General features: G+C 53.5%; 1 protein-coding gene across 8 annotated transcripts in view; it reads left to right on the top strand.

Annotated features, from left to right (window-relative positions):
- LOC144607793 (formin-like protein 1) overlaps nucleotides 1-16,890 on the top strand; it is a 324,601-nt gene that overhangs the window by 224,211 nt on the left and 83,500 nt on the right. For all 8 annotated transcript variants that reach the window (XR_013549141.1, XM_078424874.1, XM_078424872.1 and 5 more), the window contains 5 exons: nucleotides 3,120-3,194; nucleotides 4,936-5,046; nucleotides 7,533-7,682; nucleotides 10,466-10,567; nucleotides 12,642-12,867. Coding sequence is in view for 7 of the 8 variants with exons in the window: in XM_078424874.1 (XP_078281000.1) it covers nucleotides 3,120-3,194; nucleotides 4,936-5,046; nucleotides 7,533-7,682; nucleotides 10,466-10,567; nucleotides 12,642-12,867 (664 nt within the window). In the remaining variant the exon portion in view is untranslated. The remainder of the gene's footprint in view (nucleotides 1-3,119; nucleotides 3,195-4,935; nucleotides 5,047-7,532; nucleotides 7,683-10,465; nucleotides 10,568-12,641; nucleotides 12,868-16,890) is intronic.

Below are 16,890 nucleotides of genomic sequence, written 5' to 3'. Positions count from 1 at the left end.
CCAGAGAACATTAACACAAACTTTTAAAACACATTAAAAATAAGAAAAAGATGAAAAGACAGACAGATCGTTGGCGAGGCTGCCATCGTGGCACCACCCGGTGGAGTGTATGTGAATATCCTCGTGCCAAGGCATTCAGCAAGCTGCTCGTTGACCAAAGAGACTAGAAAAACAAGATGGACCACTCCGTTGAAATTGCCTGAAATTGAAAGGTGAGAGAGCGAGAGAGCCATTCACTGAGGCACTAACACCCATACCCCAACTCCCACCTGATTCCCATAACACCATCCATGCTTCACACCAACACCAGAGGAGCTGCTTCTCCCCTCGGCCTCTGGTGTTGCTGGGAGTTTTCCTGCCTGGCTCATGGTGGTGCCTCCTGCATGTGAAAGGGTGATTGAGTCGCTGTTAGTGGGGTGTGGTGAGGAGACTGCTCTGTGTGGGGCTGGCACCAGACACACTCTGGGGATACACACACTGTGTGCACGGTACCGCGCGTGCCTGTTCCACACTGACACCATGTGATACGATACAATACAATAAGACTTTATTCATCCCCGGAGGGAGATTGGTCTGTTGACAGTCATAACACACAAGGTACATAAAATCTTGAAATTAAAAGTGAAAACAAAAAGTAAAGACAAGCGACTGTTGTCTGGCTGCCGTGTGCACAGCGCCTTCACCGGAACAAATCAACAAACAAACACATAAACAATACAATATGCAATACAATACAATATGTCTTTATTGTCATTGTACAACGAGATTGGGAATGCACCTCCCATACGATGCAATAAATTAATTAGCTAGTCAGTATTAATTTTTACAACCCAATGAAACAAATTAGAACAGTTTTAAAACAGAATAAAGTGCAAGTAGATCTGTGCCGGATCACTGTGCGATGTGACCATCCGGCTCAGCAGGACCGGTTCATAACAGCTATGGCCCTGGGGATGAAGCTGTTCCTGAGTCTGGAGGTGCGGGCATAGAAGGCCTTGTATCGTCTGCCCGATGGTAGAAGTTCAAACAGACTGTTGCAGGGGTGTGAAGAGTCTTTGTGGATGCTGGTGGCTTTTCTGAGGCATGGTGCATTGTAGATGCCCTCCAAGGCTGGTAGCTGTGTTCCGATGGTCCTCTGAGCTCTATGGACTACCCGCTGAAGAGCTTTCCTCTCTGCCTCCATGCAGCTGAGATACCACACCAGACCTATCCCCTGGGCAGAGGATTCTAAACTAGAGTTCCTCCCCACCTCCCCCACACCGGGTCCCCCATCATTGGGCGCAACATAGTGGAAGTATCCTGAGCAGGTGATGAGGCCTGGAAGTCAACAGATCCAGATCATCTCCCACAGGAGATAAGGACGGACGGGACTGTGGGTTCAGGGGGATAGAGGGGACAGAGGGAAGGAGGGTCAGAGGAATGAAGGTTCTGTAGCAGTGAAAGTTGGTAGCAACCAGGCAATACTGTGGCTGAGTCCATTCAGGTCACTAATATCATATTTTACAGAACCCTAAACCCCAAGCGGCACAGTGGCGCAGCGGTAGAGTTGCTGCCTCACAGCGCCAGGGTCACAGGTTCGATCCTGACCACGGGTGCTGTCTGCACGGAGCTTGCACATACCCCCTGTGACCGAATGGGGGTTTTCTGGGTGCTCCGGTTTCCTCACAGTCCAAAGACGTACAGGTTTGTAGGCTAATTGGCTGCTATACATTGTAAATTGTTCCTAGTATATAGAATAGTCCAAGTGTACAGGGTAATTGCAGGTCGGTGCTGCCATGGTGGGTCCAAGAGCCTGTTTCCATACTGTATCCCTAAAGTTTAGTTCGTAAACTTGCCATTTGGCCGATCGTGACTGTGCTAGCTCTCAGACCAGTCCTGCTCTCATTCTATTCAACCAGAGCACCTTTCTTTTTTTCATTTCAATGTCCCATTGCCATTAACTGGACCATACTGATACCGGCTGGAGCCCACTGGTCCTGTACCAACATGCGCACAACAGACCCACTGCCCCTGCACACATACAGAGGGGCCCAGTGCCCCAGCACAACCCGCACACATACAGAGGGTGGGCCCAGTGCCCCCGCACACATACAGAGGGGCCCAGTGCCCCCGCACCAACCTGCACACATACAGAGGGTGGGCCCAATGCCCCTGCACACATACAGAGGGGCCCAGTGCCCCCGCACACATACAGAGGGGGCCAGTGCCCCCGCACCAACCTGCACACATACAGAGGGGCCCAGTGCCCCTGCACACATACAGAGGGTGGGCCCAGTGCCCCCAGAGTCCAGGACATGAGTGGTGATAGGGCCGGGGCTGACCCACCCAACCTGGGACTGCCCAGCCTGCTCTGGCCATCAGGGGCAGTGAAAAACTGAGTAAGCGGGCTGATCTAACAACTGGTGCACACAATAAATGTGGGTGAAAACATCTCAAAGCCCGTTGGATCAATTACAAATATTTAAGATAATATAAAATAAGTAAAAGCCTTACCTTTCCAGCTGGTGTGAATGGTGTGAATAGAGCAGCCACACCTCGGGCCAATGTGCAGTTGTCTCCCCCCCCCAACCCTGACCTCTGCTCTCAATGCTCAGGGAGCAGGAGGTCATGGACACTGACCTCTGACCTTAGATTAACCGCTGACCGCGGCTCCTCTCCAGCCGCATGTGGGAGCCCTAGAGATGGTGATGGTGAGGAGGAAGCCACTGGCCACAGTGTCCCTCCATAGGAGTGTTTCCCTCTCCCCCTCCCCCTCCCCCTCCCCCTCCCCCTCCCCCTCCCCCTCCCCCTCCCCCTCCCCCTCCCCCTCCCCCTCCCCCTCCCCCTCCCCCTCCCCCTCCCCCTCCCCCTCCCCCTCCCCCTCCCCCTCCCCCTCTACCTCCCTCCCCCTACCTCCCTCCCCCACCCCCAGGGGGAGGATCACAGAGCAGTGACGCCCCGCTCTCCCCGTCACCAGTGAGAGGGTGTGTGATCTTGCTGTGTATTTCAGGTGTGTGATCTTGCTGTGTATTTCAGGTGTGTGATCTTGCTGTGTATTTCTGGTGTGTGATCTTGCTGTGTATTTCAGGTGTGTGATCTTGCTGTGTATTTCAGGTGTGTGATCTTGCTGTGTATTTCAGGTGTGTGGGGAAAAGGTTCGATTTGAGAAGCTGATGGACTATTTCCAAAACGAGGACAGCAACATCGACTTCATGGTGCGTTGGGTTCTTCACTTACTGACTTCATTCCAAACTCCTGTATCATAGACCGCCGGAGCACACTGCACCCGAAATGCTCAGCATCCAACCCTCTGTCCCCCTCCTCTCTCCACCCCTCTCCCCCCTCTTCTCCCCCTCCTCTCTCCACCTCATCTCTCCCCCTTCCTCTCCCCTCCTCCTCTCCCCCTCCTCCCCCTCCTCCTCCCCCTCTCCTCTCCCCCCTCCTCTCCCCCTCCTCTCTTCTCTCAACCTCCTCTCCCCCTTCTCTCTTCTCCTCCTCCACCCCCTCCCTCATTTCCCTCCCTCCCCATCTATCCCCCCTCCCCAACTCTCCCCACCTTTCTCCTCCCACCACTCCTTTCTATCCCCCAACCCCTATCCCCTCTCTCCTCTGTCCCCCCATCTCCCCTCTCTCTCCCCCTCTTCCCTGCCCTCTCTCCCCCTCCCTCCCCTTCTCTCCCCATCTCTCTCCCCTACCTCCCCTCTCTCCCTACCCCCTCTCTCTTCATCCCCCCCACCCCCCCCCCCCCCCCATTGTCTATCTCTACCTCCCCCTCACTCTCTCGTTCCTTATTTCACCCCTCTCGGTCGCCCCATCCCTCTCTTTCCCGTAATGACAATTGCCCCCCTTGTCTCTGGTCACCCTGCGTACAGTAACCCTGCCCTATAGCCCCTTGCAGGTTGCCCCCCCTTGCCTCTGGTCACCCTGTGTACAGTAACCCTGCCCTATAGCCCCCTGCAGGTTGCCCCCCCTTGCCTCTGGTACCCTGTGTACAGTAACCCTGCCCTATAGCCCCCTGCAGGTTGCCCCCCCTTGCCTCTGGTCACCCCCGTGTACAGTAACCCTGCCCTATAGCCCCCTGCAGGTTGCCCCCCCTTGCCTCTGGTCACCCTGTGTACAGTAACCCTGCCCTATAGCCCCTTGCAGGTTGCCCCCCCTTGCCTCTGGTCACCCTGTGTACAGTAACCCTGCCCTCACGCCCCCTGCAGGTTGCCCCCCCTTGCCTCTGGTCACCCCGTGTACAGTAATCCTGCCCTATAGCCCCCTGCAGGTTGCCCCCCCTTGCCTCTGGTCACCCCCGTGTACAGTAACCCTGCCCTATAGCCCCCTGCAGGTTGCCCCCCCTTGCCTCTGGTCACCCTGTGTACAGTAACCCTGCCCTATAGCCCCTTGCAGGTTGCCCCCCCTTGCCTCTGGTCACCCCCGTGTACAGTAACCCTGCCCTATAGCCCCCTGCAGGTTGCCCCCCCTTGCCTCTGGTCACCCCCGTGTACAGTAACCCTGCCCTATAGCCCCTTGCAGGTTGCCCCCCCCTTGCCTCTGGTCACCCTGTGTACAGTAACCCTGCCCTCACGCCCCCTGCAGGTTGCCCCCCCTTGCCTCTGGTCACCCTGTGTACAGTAACCCTGCCCTATAGCCCCCTGCAGGTTGCCCCCCCTTGCCTCTGGTCACCCCGTGTACAGTAACCCTGCCCTATAGCCCCCTGCAGGTTGCCCCCCCTTGCCTCTGGTCACCCTGTGTACAGTAACCCTGCCCTATAGCCCCCTGCAGGTTGCCCCCCCTTGCCTCTGGTCACCCTGTGTACAGTAACCCTGCCCTATAGCCCCTTGCAGGTTGCCCCCCCTTGCCTCTGGTCACCCTGTGTACAGTAACCCTGCCCTCACGCCCCCTGCAGGTTGCCCCACCCTGCCTCTGGTCACCCTTTGTACAGTACTCCTGCCCTCTCACCCCCTGCAGGTCGCCTGTATGCAGTTCATTAACATCGTTGTGCATTCCGTCGAGGACATGAATTTCCGGGTCCACCTGCAGTTCGAGTTCACCCTGCTGGGGCTGGACGAATACCTCACCGTGAGTTACACAGCACACCGACACACACCCTGCTTTCCCACCTGCCCACCATGGACTGTGGTGGCCCAGGTGGTCTACCTGCCCACCATGGGCTGTGGTGGCCCAGGTGGTTTACCTGCTCAGAGTGGACTGTGGTGGCCCAAGTGGTCTAGCTGCCCACCATGGACTGTGGTGGCCCAGGTGGACTACCTGCCCAGAGTGGACTATGGTGGCCCAGGTGGTTTACCTGCTCAGAGTGGACTGTGGTGGCCCAGGTGGTCTACCTGCCCACCATGGACTGTGGTGGCCCAGGTGGTCTACCTGCCCACCATGGACTGTGGTGGCCCAGGTGGACCACCTGCCCACCATGGGCTGTGGTGGCCCAAGTGGTCTAGCTGCCCAGAGTGGACTGTGGTGGCCCAAGTGGTCTAGCTGCCCAGAGTGGACTGTGGTGGCCCAAGTGGTCTAGCTGCCATGGAGGACCTGTGCTAGCCTAGGTAGTCCACCTACCCATGGCGGACATGTGGAGGCCCAGGCGGTCTATCTACCCACGGTGGACTGTGGTGGTCCAGATGAAGGGACACAGGGACAGGCCAACAGTTCGGGAATAGATGAGCTCCCTCTACCCAATCCTTAGTCCCAGGAGCGGTGGCGAGGCAGACTGCCATGACTTGATTGGGTAGGGGAGAGGGGCAAGGGGTGGAGAGGGCAGCACCTCCCTCATCAGCAAGTGAGGATGGTCAGGGCTAGAGCTCGGGAAGGTTATGGTTCAGGTTTATTATTCTCACCATTACTGAGGTACAGGGAAAAGCATTGTCTTGCAGGCTATCTAATCAGATTAGACAATACTATACTTAAATACAATCAAGCCAAACTCAGGTACAATAGGTAGAGCAAAGGGGAAGATACACCAGTTCCATGGACAAAGTCCAATGTCCGCAGTGGGGTAGAGGTGAATCAGACAGTACCCTAGTTTATGGAAGGACTGCTCAGAAGCCTGATAACCGAGTGGAAGAAGCTGTCCCTGAGTCTGGTGGTGCACGCTCTCAAACTTCTGTATCTTCTGCCAGATGGGAGCAGGGAGAAGAAGGAATAACTGGGGTGGGATAAGTCTTTGATTATGTTGGCTGCTTTTCTAAGGCAGCATGAAGTGCAGGTAAAGTCTTTGGTGGGATGCCTGGGCTGTGTGGGTAGTTGATGACTGATGCAGACTCTGGGCCGAAGGGCCTGTTTCCGTGCTGTATCTCCCAATGATTCCAGCACAGTGCCGCAGGCAGTCATTGAATGGCAGTCTTCTCTGATTTTATGGACTTTATCAAGGGTGTGAGAAGCAGGGGGGAAATCAGAGTTGCGGCCACAATCATAGGCGTTGTTGAACATCAGAGAAGATTCATAGAAACATAGAAACATAGAAAATAGGTGCAGGAGGAGGCCATTCGGCCCTTCGAGCCAGCACCGCCATTCATGATCGTCCACAATCAATAGCCCGTGCCTGCCTTCTCCCCATATCCCTTGATTCCACTAGCCCCTGGAGCTCTATCTAACAGGGCTATTCGAGAGCCAATTGTGTAGGAAGGAACTGCAGATGCAGGCTTAAACCAAAGATAGACACAAAACGCTGGAGTAACTCGGTGGGACAGACAGCATCTCTGGAGAGAAGGAATGGGTGATGTTTCGGGTCAAGATCCTTCTTCAGTCTACAGGAGTCTGAAGAAGGGTCTCGACCCGAAACGTCGCCCATTCCTTTTCTCTAGAGATGCTGCATGTCCTGCTGAGTTACTCCAACGTTTTGTGTCTATCTGAGATACGAGGGCCATTTTGCCTAAGTATTGATGCATTCAAAGTGCTTCAACCTCCAGCACGATGCACCAAAGTGATTGTTGCCGTAGGAAACTAGTCATTCTGTGCAATTCAGAATTGCCTTTTTCACCCTGGTCTCCTGATTCACTCTTTACAGAAAACTCCCATTGAAGCTACCAAATCTATACTTTTATCAACAATTCCTATCGTCTTTCTGTTCCATGAGATAGGATTTTTGATATGATGATGCATCACACATGCCAAGATCTGCCCTGTGCTGTTTGAAGCCCAGTCCAACAGATTCAAATATCATAGCAAGGAAGTGGGAGCTTTGAAGCGGGAATAGCAGGAAGGCAGTTCTGCGGTAGAGTTGCTTCCTTTCAGTGCCAGAGACCCAGGGTTCCATCCCGACTACCGGTGTTGTATGTACAGTTTGTATGTTCTCCCCGCGTCAGCATGAGTTTTCTCCAGGTGCTTCAGCTTCCTCCCACACTCCAATCACATACGGGTTTGTTGGTTAATTGCCTTTGGTACAATTGTAAATTGTCCCTAGTGTGTGTAGGATAGTGTTAATGTGGGGGGATCACTGGTCGGTGGGCTAAAGGGCCTGTTTTCATGCCATATCTCTAAACTAAACACTGACCCGGGCTGGTTGTGGGCTCCTGTTTTGATAGCTACTGTAAAGTAATGTGTACAATAATCTGCAGAAGTTGAAGCCATCAGAGAGCGAGAGGCTGCAGGTTCAGATCCAGGCATACCTGGATAACGTGTTTGACGTCGGCGCGCTGCTCGAGGATGCGGAGACCAAGAACGCAGTGCTAGAGCATGTGGAGGAACTGCAGGGACAAGTTACACAGGTACACAGTGTTAGTGTATGGGGATCACAGGTACACAGTGTTAGTGTATGGGGATCGCAGGTCGGCCTGGACTTGGTGAGCTGAAGGGCCTGTTTCTCTAAAATCAAAAACTAAACTGAGACGGACTGCTGCAGGAAAAGCTCTCACATGGTCATAAATGATAGGAGAAGAATTAGTCCATTCACCCCATCAAGTCTACCCTGCTATTCAATCATGGCTGATCTATCTCTCCCTCCTAACCCCATTCTCCTGCCTTCTCCCCATAACCTCTGACACCCGTACTAATCAAAAATCTATTTATCTCATCATCCGGCCTCCGATTTTGTGTAACGATGGTTGAGCTGGGTCATTGGTGTGGAGTGTGGGTGGGGAATGTGACCAGATCCAGGGTCTGGGCAGTGGACTGGATGTGGGTGGGGCAGGGATCTGAGTGTGGCCGAAGCAGGGGTCTGGGCAGTGGGCTGGGTGTGGCTGGAGCAGGGGTCTGGACAGTGGGCTGGGTGTGGGTGGGGCAGGGATCTGGACAGTGGGCTTGGTGAGGGTGGGGCAGGGGTCTGGGCAGTGGGCTGGGTGTGGGTGGGGCAGGGGTCTGGACAGTGGGCTGGGTGTGGGTGGGGCAGGGGTCTGGACAGGGCTGGGTGTGGGTGGGGCAGGGGTCTGGACAGTGGGCTGGGTGTGGGTGGAGCAGGGATCTGGACAGTGGGCTGGGTGTGGGTGGGGCAGGGGTCTGGACAGTGGGCTGGGTGTGGGTGGGGCAGGAGTCTGGGCAGTGGACTGGGTGTGGGTGGGGCAGTGGGCTGGGTGAGGGTGGGGCAGGGGTCTGGGCAGTGGGCTGGGTGTGGGTGGGGCAGTGGGCTTGGTGTGGGTGGGGAAGGAGTCTGGGCAGTGGGCTTGGTGTGGGTGGAGCAGTGGGCTGAATGGCTGGAGCAAGGGTCTGGGCAGTGGGCTGGGTGTGGGTGGGGCAGGGGTCTGGGCAGTGGGCTGGGTGTGGCTGAAGCAGGGGTCTGGGCAGTGAGCTGGGTGTGGGTGGGGCAGGGGTCTGGACAGTGGGCTGGGTGTGGGTGGGGCAGGGGTATGGACTGTGGGCTGGGTGTGGGTGGGGCAGGGGTCTGGGCAGTGGGCTGGGTGTGGGTGGGGCAGGGGTCTGGACAGTGGGCTGGGTGTGGGTGGGGCAGGGGTCTAGAACTCCAGGGGTAGTGCATGTGGACTGGCTCCCAGCTGAGCTGCGTTCTGGGTGCGTGTACATTTCCTGCCTCCACTAACCCACCGTGTTCACTGGAAACTAGTTCACCACTGAGTGACAGGCCAAGGAGAGTGAAATGGCAGTCTCCTGAGGATGTCGTGTCCTTGTGTAGAAAGGAACTGCAGATGCTGGTTTAAACTGAAGATGGACACAAAAAGCTAGAGTAACTCAGCGGGTCTGGCAGCATCTCTGGAGAGAAGGAATGGGTGATATTTTGGGTGGAGACCCTTCTTCAGACTCGTTGCCGTTTCGGGTCATGAGTCGCTGGGTTCCCAGTGTGCCTTCTTGGCTGTCACATCAATGTTTGATGGTCCACAACAGATTATTGATAATAATAATACCAAGGAACCTGCAGCTTCCAACCAGTATAACAGTATAACATAACAGTATAACAGAACTTTATTGTCATTCGGTATAAATACCGAACAAAATTTCAGCAGTCACAAGACACAGCAAAAAAGAAAAGAACACAGGACACCCGACCCCAACACAAACATCCATCACAGTGACTCCAAACACCCCCTCACTGTGATGGAGGCAACAAAACTTCCACTCTCTTCCCCGCGCCCACGGACAGGCAGCTCGACCCCTACCGAGGCGACCGACACGCACAGCCCCCGCAAGGGGATGGAAGGCCCCGCAGCCGAGCCGCCCCGGGCACCTAAACGTCCCGCGGCCAAGCCGCGCTGGCGTTGTTAAGTCCAGCGGCCAAGCCGCGCCAGGCGATGGAAGGCCCCGCGGCCGCTGCTAAGTCCCGCGGCCGAGCCGCACCGGGCACTGAAACGTCCCGCGGCCAAGCCGCACCGGCGATGTTAAGTCCCGCAGCCGAGCCGCGCTGGGCGATGGAAGGTCCCGTTAGGTCCCGCAGCCGAGCAGCGCCGGCGATGTTAAGTCCAGCGGCCGAGCCGCGCCGGGCGATGGAAGGCCCCGCGGGCGATGGAAGGCCTCGCGGCCAAGCTGCGCCCCGGGGAAGAGACCTAATAAAAGAAAGGTTTCCCCCACCCCCCCCCCCCCGCCCCCCCCCCCCCACTCCACCAGGCGGTTCCTGGTCCAGGGCGCAAGTCCTCTGTCTGCAGTGGGCAGGACTGGCCTTCAGGGATGGTCCTCTGTCTGCAGCAGGCAAGTCCCCGGTCCATGTCGGACTAGCTGGCCTGCTGGTGGGTCTGGCCACAACTGGCCAGAGCGGCGCTCTTGCATCAGTCATGGACTCATCCCACACAGTGAGGCCATTTGGCCTACAAACCCATGCTGGCCCTCTAGCCATTCTTCTGTTGGTCCCAGAACCTCAGTCTTTTGCTGCACACTCCACGCCCTCCCTCTCAAACTGGTATCTCACTGCGCTGATTGTAAGTATTGAGTCTGCTACCAGTCGTCTATGCCACACAGAGGTGGCGGGGTGAAGCTGACTGATTTGGGTTGGAAACTGCTTCGAGTCGGGGGATGAGGCAGTTGGAGCGTTGGGAGAGTGAAATTGTCTGGGCCGCTCCATGGTGGTAGCTGAGACTCTGTTCTGGTTTTGTTTTCCATCTGCCTTGCTCAGCTGACAGAGAAGCTGCAGGAAGCAGAGAACGACTCCATGATGAAGATAGCAGCACTGGAGAAGCAGCTGATGCAGGCCCACAAGGAGGTGGAAGGTCTAAAGGTGAGTGTACACAGGGCAACCTAGCACTCCTCACCAAACCCTGGGGATGGGACTGAAGCCAAGGGACATTTCATGGGGGTGTAGGGAGGGTGAGCAGAGATTACTGGTCGCATGTACTGCAGTGGGCGGGTGGGTCATAGAAGACCCTCAGTCCATGTTACAAAATGGTTCCTTGTGAGATTGTTGCCTCGATGGAGCTCACTACAACCCAGCGGTATAAACATTAATTTCTCTAATTTCAAATAACTCAAATAACTCCTGCATTCCCTCCCTCCCTCCCTCCTCTCTCCCCCATCCCTCACCCTAGTCATCCTACCAGTCCCACTGTTTGCATCCTTGTATCCCTCTTGTTATCACACCTTCCACAGGCTACAATTGTGCATTATGAGCTCCCCCCTTCCTGTGGTCATCTGTTACCAGCCCTGAATTGTTCTGTCCTTTTCTTGCCTCCAGTTTACCCCCCCCCCCCCCCCCCCCCACTTCCTTATCTGTACTTTCAGTCTGAAGAAGGGTTCTGGGCTGAAACGTTGCTGACTCCTTTTCTCCAGAGATGCTACTTGACCCACTGAGTTACTCCAGGTTTTTGTGTCTGTCACAAGGATGTCTTAATCCTGCCCCCACCTGCTGCTCCCTCCCTAACACCCTTCAACCTCTGCAGGGCTTTCCCAATAAGTTTAGCCAGGGCTCTGGGCATGAGTGCTGGTCTACCCATTGGTAAGTTCCTCATCTGCACTGGGTCCCCATGCACTGGTAACACTTCAGCTCACTCCCGGCAACCCTCTCCCCCTCTGGTTAAAGCCGGAGTTTTGGAATCGGCAACATGGCATCTCTGCCCACAGGACCTGGGCCAGAGGTGCTGCTACAGGTGAGCCGGCACAGACAACACCAGGACTTTCTGCAGGCTTTGATCGGGAGCTTGCCGCCGATTCCCTCTCACTGAGCCTCGCTCATTCACTCTCGTCTCTTTCCTCTTTAAAACACGATCTCCTGGATGCTGTGGAGATACTGCTGTGAAACAGGCTCTTCAGTCTGTCCCCATCCACACTGATCAGCAGTCAACATTTAAACTAATCCCATCCAAACCATATCACTTTTTACCAGAAAAGCAAACAACTGGAAGAGCTCAGTGGGTCAAGTACAACTTTAGAGGTGAAGGGAAGGTCAGGATTCTGCATCAGGGCTGGGAGGGTAAAGGGAAGATGGCCAGTGTATCATTGTGAGAGGGAAGTGGTGAGGCAGGCTGAGAGGTGAGAGGTGGGACCAGGGACAGGTACGGTGGACAGGTGGAGCCATGTTGGGCAGGCTGGGAAGTGAGGTGGGACCAGGGACAGGTACGGTGGACAGGTGGAGCCATGTTGGGCAGGCTGGGAAGTGAGAGGTGGAACCAGGGACAGGTACGGTGGACAGGTGGAGCCATGTTGGGCAGGCTGGGAAGTGAGGTGGGACTAGGGACAGGTACGGTGGACAGGTGGAGCCATGTTGGGCAGGCTGGGAGGTGATAGATGGAAACCAATGAGGATGATGGTGAGGGTGTGTCAGATCGGAAGGATGAGCCAAAGGAGAAGACACAAAATGCTGGGCTATCTCAGCGGGACAGGCAGCATCTCTGGAGAGAAGGAATGGGTGACGGTTCAGGTTGGGACTCTTCTGAGAGAGGTGGGAGATGGATAGATGGAACCACATGGGGGACAGTGAGTAGTCCAGGTAATGAGCGATAGAAATGGTACAGGGGAACAAAGGGAAAGAGAACACAGGTTTAGGTTTATATTTCACATGTGTACCGAGGTGCAGTGGCAAGCTTTGTTTTACATGCTAGCCAAACAGATCTGATAATACTGCACATAAATACAATCAGGTCAAACCCATGTACAATAGGTAGAGCAAAGGGTGAGTTCAGTAGTTACAGAATATCATTCTCAGCATTGTAGCGCACCAGTTCCAGAGACAAAGTGGGAAAGGAGCATGTGGTGGGTTACTGAAGCTCAATGCTGAGCTGTGCGCCAGCCAGTGTTTCAGTTGTGACGGTTCTCAGCCCATTGGGAGGTGGCATCCTATAACATTTCCTTTCCCACAGGATACGTTCAGTGACTCTGCAGCCAAGCTGCAGTCTCTGCAGGCACAGGTGACAGACAGCAACAAGCTGGTCCGACTGCACTCTTCCCTGGAGCAGAAGCTCCTACAGCTGGAGCAGCAGGGTCTACTCACGATCCAGCGTGGAGTGAGCGGCGAGATCGACATCGACATCATCCCGGTGGTGGTGAAAGAAACTGTTGTAACGGTGGCCCCTGCACCCAGGCAAGGTACAAAGCCCAGATTCTTCCACAGAGCCTGCTGTCTGTACACTGCTCATTCTACCCAATGGTAAACACTCACTGGCCCAGTAATGGCTCAGAGTGGAACAGTGCAGTGGGTAGAGCTGCTGCCTCACAGCACCAGCGTTCCGGGTTCCAGCCCAACCTCGGATGCTCAGTGTGGAGTTTGCACATTCTGTGACCACGTGGATTTCCTCTGGGTGCTCCGGTTTCTTCGTACATTCCAAAGATGTGTGAGTTTGTAGATTAATCGGCCTCTGTAAATTACCTCTGGTTTAGTTTAGTTTAGTTTAGAGATACAGCACCGAAATAGGCCCTTCGGCCCACCAAGTCTGCAACGACCAGCGATCCCTGCACATAAAACTATCCCACGCACACTAGGGACAATTTTACATTTTTACCAAGCCAATTAACATAGAAACATAGAAAATAGGTGCAGGAGGAGGTCATTTGGCCCTTCGATTCGTTGTGATCATGGCTGATCATCCTCAATCAGCACCCTGTCTTTGGAGTATGGAAGGAAATCGAAGATCTTAGAGAAAACCCACGTGGTCACGGGGAGAGCGTACAAACTCCCTACAGAATGTACCCGTAGTCAGGATCGAACCCAGGTGCAGTAAGGCAGCAACTCTACCGCTGCGCCACCATGCCGCCCTTAGTGTGTCGAAAGTGGATAAGAAAGTGGGATAAAATAGAACCAGTGTGAATGGGTGATCAAGCGGGCATGGATCCGGTGGCCTGAAGAGCCGGGCTTCCTTGTATGGACACCACTAAAAACTAAAACTCATTGATGCAGTGATATCACAATCGTTTTCTTTTTCTGATATGGGACTAAACACATTTTCACTGGAGAAAAGCAAGAGCCAGGCTTTTAAAAAAATATCTGGTTTCTGGGAATGGACAACTGTATTTAGTTGAGCATCGAGAACCATTTTAATAATACTGCAACTTGAAGCATTTGTTGAACCAGATAGGTCACTGTTCTTCTGAACCATTCTGGATCTTGGAATACAGGGGAAGTTTTAAGCTGCCACACTCTGCAACCAGTCCCTGGGCTTCCCCACCTGGTGAGAGGAGACAGGTAGTGAGAAGCACAAGCAAGTCTCTCCACATTTTGGCCCATGAAGTCACACAGTTGCAGTCTCAAAATGCTGGAGTAACTCAGCAGGTCAGGCAGCATCTCTGTGTCTACCTTCGATTTTAACCAGCATCTGCAGTTTTTTCCCTATACAGTTACAATCATACTGCACAGGGCCTTGGATCCACCAGGTCCACGCTGGCCACCAAGAACCCTTTTCTTTTCTTCTCCCCATTTTCTGTCAACGTCCCCCTCATTCTACCACTCACTTACCCACGAAGTTCAATTTACCGTGGCCAATGAACCCAACAACTCACATGTCTTTGGGACGTGGGAAGAAGGTTGAGCAAACATGTGTGGTCATCAAGAGACACACAGCACTGGATGTCAGCATTGACCTCAGGACCATGAGCAGTGAGGCAGCAGCTTGCTAGCTGTGCCACCCTTCACATAGATGCCCAGCCGATCAAAATTATAAATGACTGACTCAGATCTTTTGATAAATATTGAGGACGTCAACATTCTTTGAACCACCTGTTGACAAAATTGAGCTACAGTAGTTTGTATTCCTCCTCCCTGGATTAGGTATTTACAACTCCGAGCTGATAGAAGGTGTGAAAAGAGTGGTTAGTTTGTGTTCCACAATGCTCAGGTTTTGGGTGTGTTTGGGCCTCGTTATGTGAGGCGTTGTCGTGGACGTGGAAGGAATGAGATGGTGCTGCAGCTGAGGTGTAAGCTCCTGGTCTGGACCTCCTGAGGTGCTGCCAGTAAACCTGTCAAACTACTCCACCATTCAGCAGTGCATTGAAAGTGTGGCCAGGCAACAGTGTTCTCTCACACACAGCAGATAATGCCTCGCACAATGGAGCAACAAGGCCGGCAGCAGCAGCTCGGGACGGTGAATGTTGCAGCTAATATTGATGGCCTGGTGGAGAGAGGGCCAGGGGCAGGGGAAGTGGACTGAGTAAGGATGGTCAGACCAACCTGCAGACAAGGCATTGGGTTGAGACTGTGGTTGGGGGTGGCGGGGAGTGGAGTGGGGGTTGGTCAGTTTTGAGGCACTCTCATCTCTGGTCAGAGACCCGACTGGGTGAGCTAGATGTCGCATAACAGGAGAAAGGAGTAAACACAGATGATAAGGATGGCACAGTGGAGCAGTGGGTGGAGCTGCTGCTTCACAGTGAGACATAGAAACATAGAAAATAGGTGCAAGAGTAGGCCATTCGGCCCTTCGAACCTGCACCGCCATTCAATATGATCATGGCTGATCATCCAGGTCAGTAACCTGTACCTGCCTTCTCTCCATATCCCCTGATCCCTTTAGCCACAAGGGCCACATCTAACTCCCTCTTAAATATAGCCAATGAACTGGCCTCAACTACCTTCTGTGGCAGTGAATTCCACAGACTCACCACTCTCTGTGTAAAGAAATGTTTTCTCATCTCGGTCCTAAAGACTTCCCCCTTATCCTTAAGCTGTGACCCCTGGTTCTGGACTTCCCCAACATCGGGAACAATCTTCCCAGATCTAGCCTCTCCAACCCCTTAAGAATTTTATATGTTTATATAAGATCCCCCCTCAGTCTTCTAAATTCCAGCAATTATAAGCCTAGTCTATCCAGTCTTTCTTCATATGAAAGTCCTGCCATTCCAGGGATCAATCTGGTGAACCTTCTCTGTACTCCCTCTAAGGCTAGAATGTCTTTCCTCAGATTAGGAGACCAAAACTGTACACAATACTCCAGGTGGGGTCTCACCAAGGCCCTGTACAACTGCAGCAGAACCTCCCTGCTCCTATACTCAAATCCTCTTGCTATGAATGCTAACATACCATTCGCATCCGATCCTCACCTCTGGTTCTGTCTGTGTGGAGTTTGCATGTTCTCCCTGTGACTGTGTGGGTTTCCTCCAGGTCTCATAGTCAGAGAGTGATACAGCGTGGAAACCGGCCCCTTGGCCCAACTTGCCCACACCGACCAACATGTCCCAGCTACACTAGTCCGACCTGCCAGCACTTGGTCCACATCCCTCCAAACCTGTCCTATCCATGTACCTTAACTGTTTCTTAAATGTTGGGATAGTCCCAGCCTCAACTACCTCCTCTGGCAGATTGTTCCATACACCAACTACCCTTTGTGTGAAAAACCTCAGTTTCCTATTAAATCTTTTCCCCTTCACCTTAAACCTACACTAGTCCTCTGGTCCATGATTCACCTACTCTGGGCAAGAGACTGCATCTACCCGATCTATTCCTCTCATGATTTTGAACACCTCTATAAGATCACCCCTCATCCTCTTGCGTTCCATGGAATAGTCCCGGCCTACTCATAGCTCAGACCCTCTAGAGTCATAGAGTAGTCCTGGCAACATCCTCATAAATCTTCTCTGTACCCTTTCCAGCTTGACAATCTCTTTCCTATAACATGGTGCCCAGAAGTGAACACAATACTCTTAATGCGGTCTCAACAACGTCTTGTACAATTACAACATGGCCTCCCAACTTCTATACTCAATAATGTGACTTATGAAGGCCAATGTGCCAAACGCCTTTTTGACCACCTGATCTACCTACCTTTAGGGAACCATGCACCTGCACTCCTAGATCCCTCTGTTCTACAACACTCCCCAGAGGCCTACAATTCACTGTGTAGGTCCTGCCCTTGTTAGACGTCCCAAAATGTAACACCTCACATTTCTCTGTATTAAATTCCATCAACTATTCCTTAGCCTACTTGGCCAATCAATCAAGATCCTGCTGTAATTTTTCACAACCATCTTCACTATCTGCAAAACCACCCATACTTGCTAACCTTGCCATGTATGTTCTCATCCAAATTGATGTAGATGACAAACAGTAACTGAACTCTGAGGCACACCACTAGTCACAGGCCTCCAGTCTGAGAAGCAACCTTCCACCATCACTTCCTTCCATTA

This window comes from Rhinoraja longicauda, chromosome 29, assembly GCF_053455715.1.
Source record: "Rhinoraja longicauda isolate Sanriku21f chromosome 29, sRhiLon1.1, whole genome shotgun sequence".
In the NCBI taxonomy this organism is placed as follows: domain Eukaryota; kingdom Metazoa; phylum Chordata; class Chondrichthyes; order Rajiformes; family Arhynchobatidae; genus Rhinoraja; species Rhinoraja longicauda.
The sequence above is the reverse complement of the archived record's forward strand: the minus strand, read 5'-3'. Positions and strand labels throughout refer to the sequence as shown.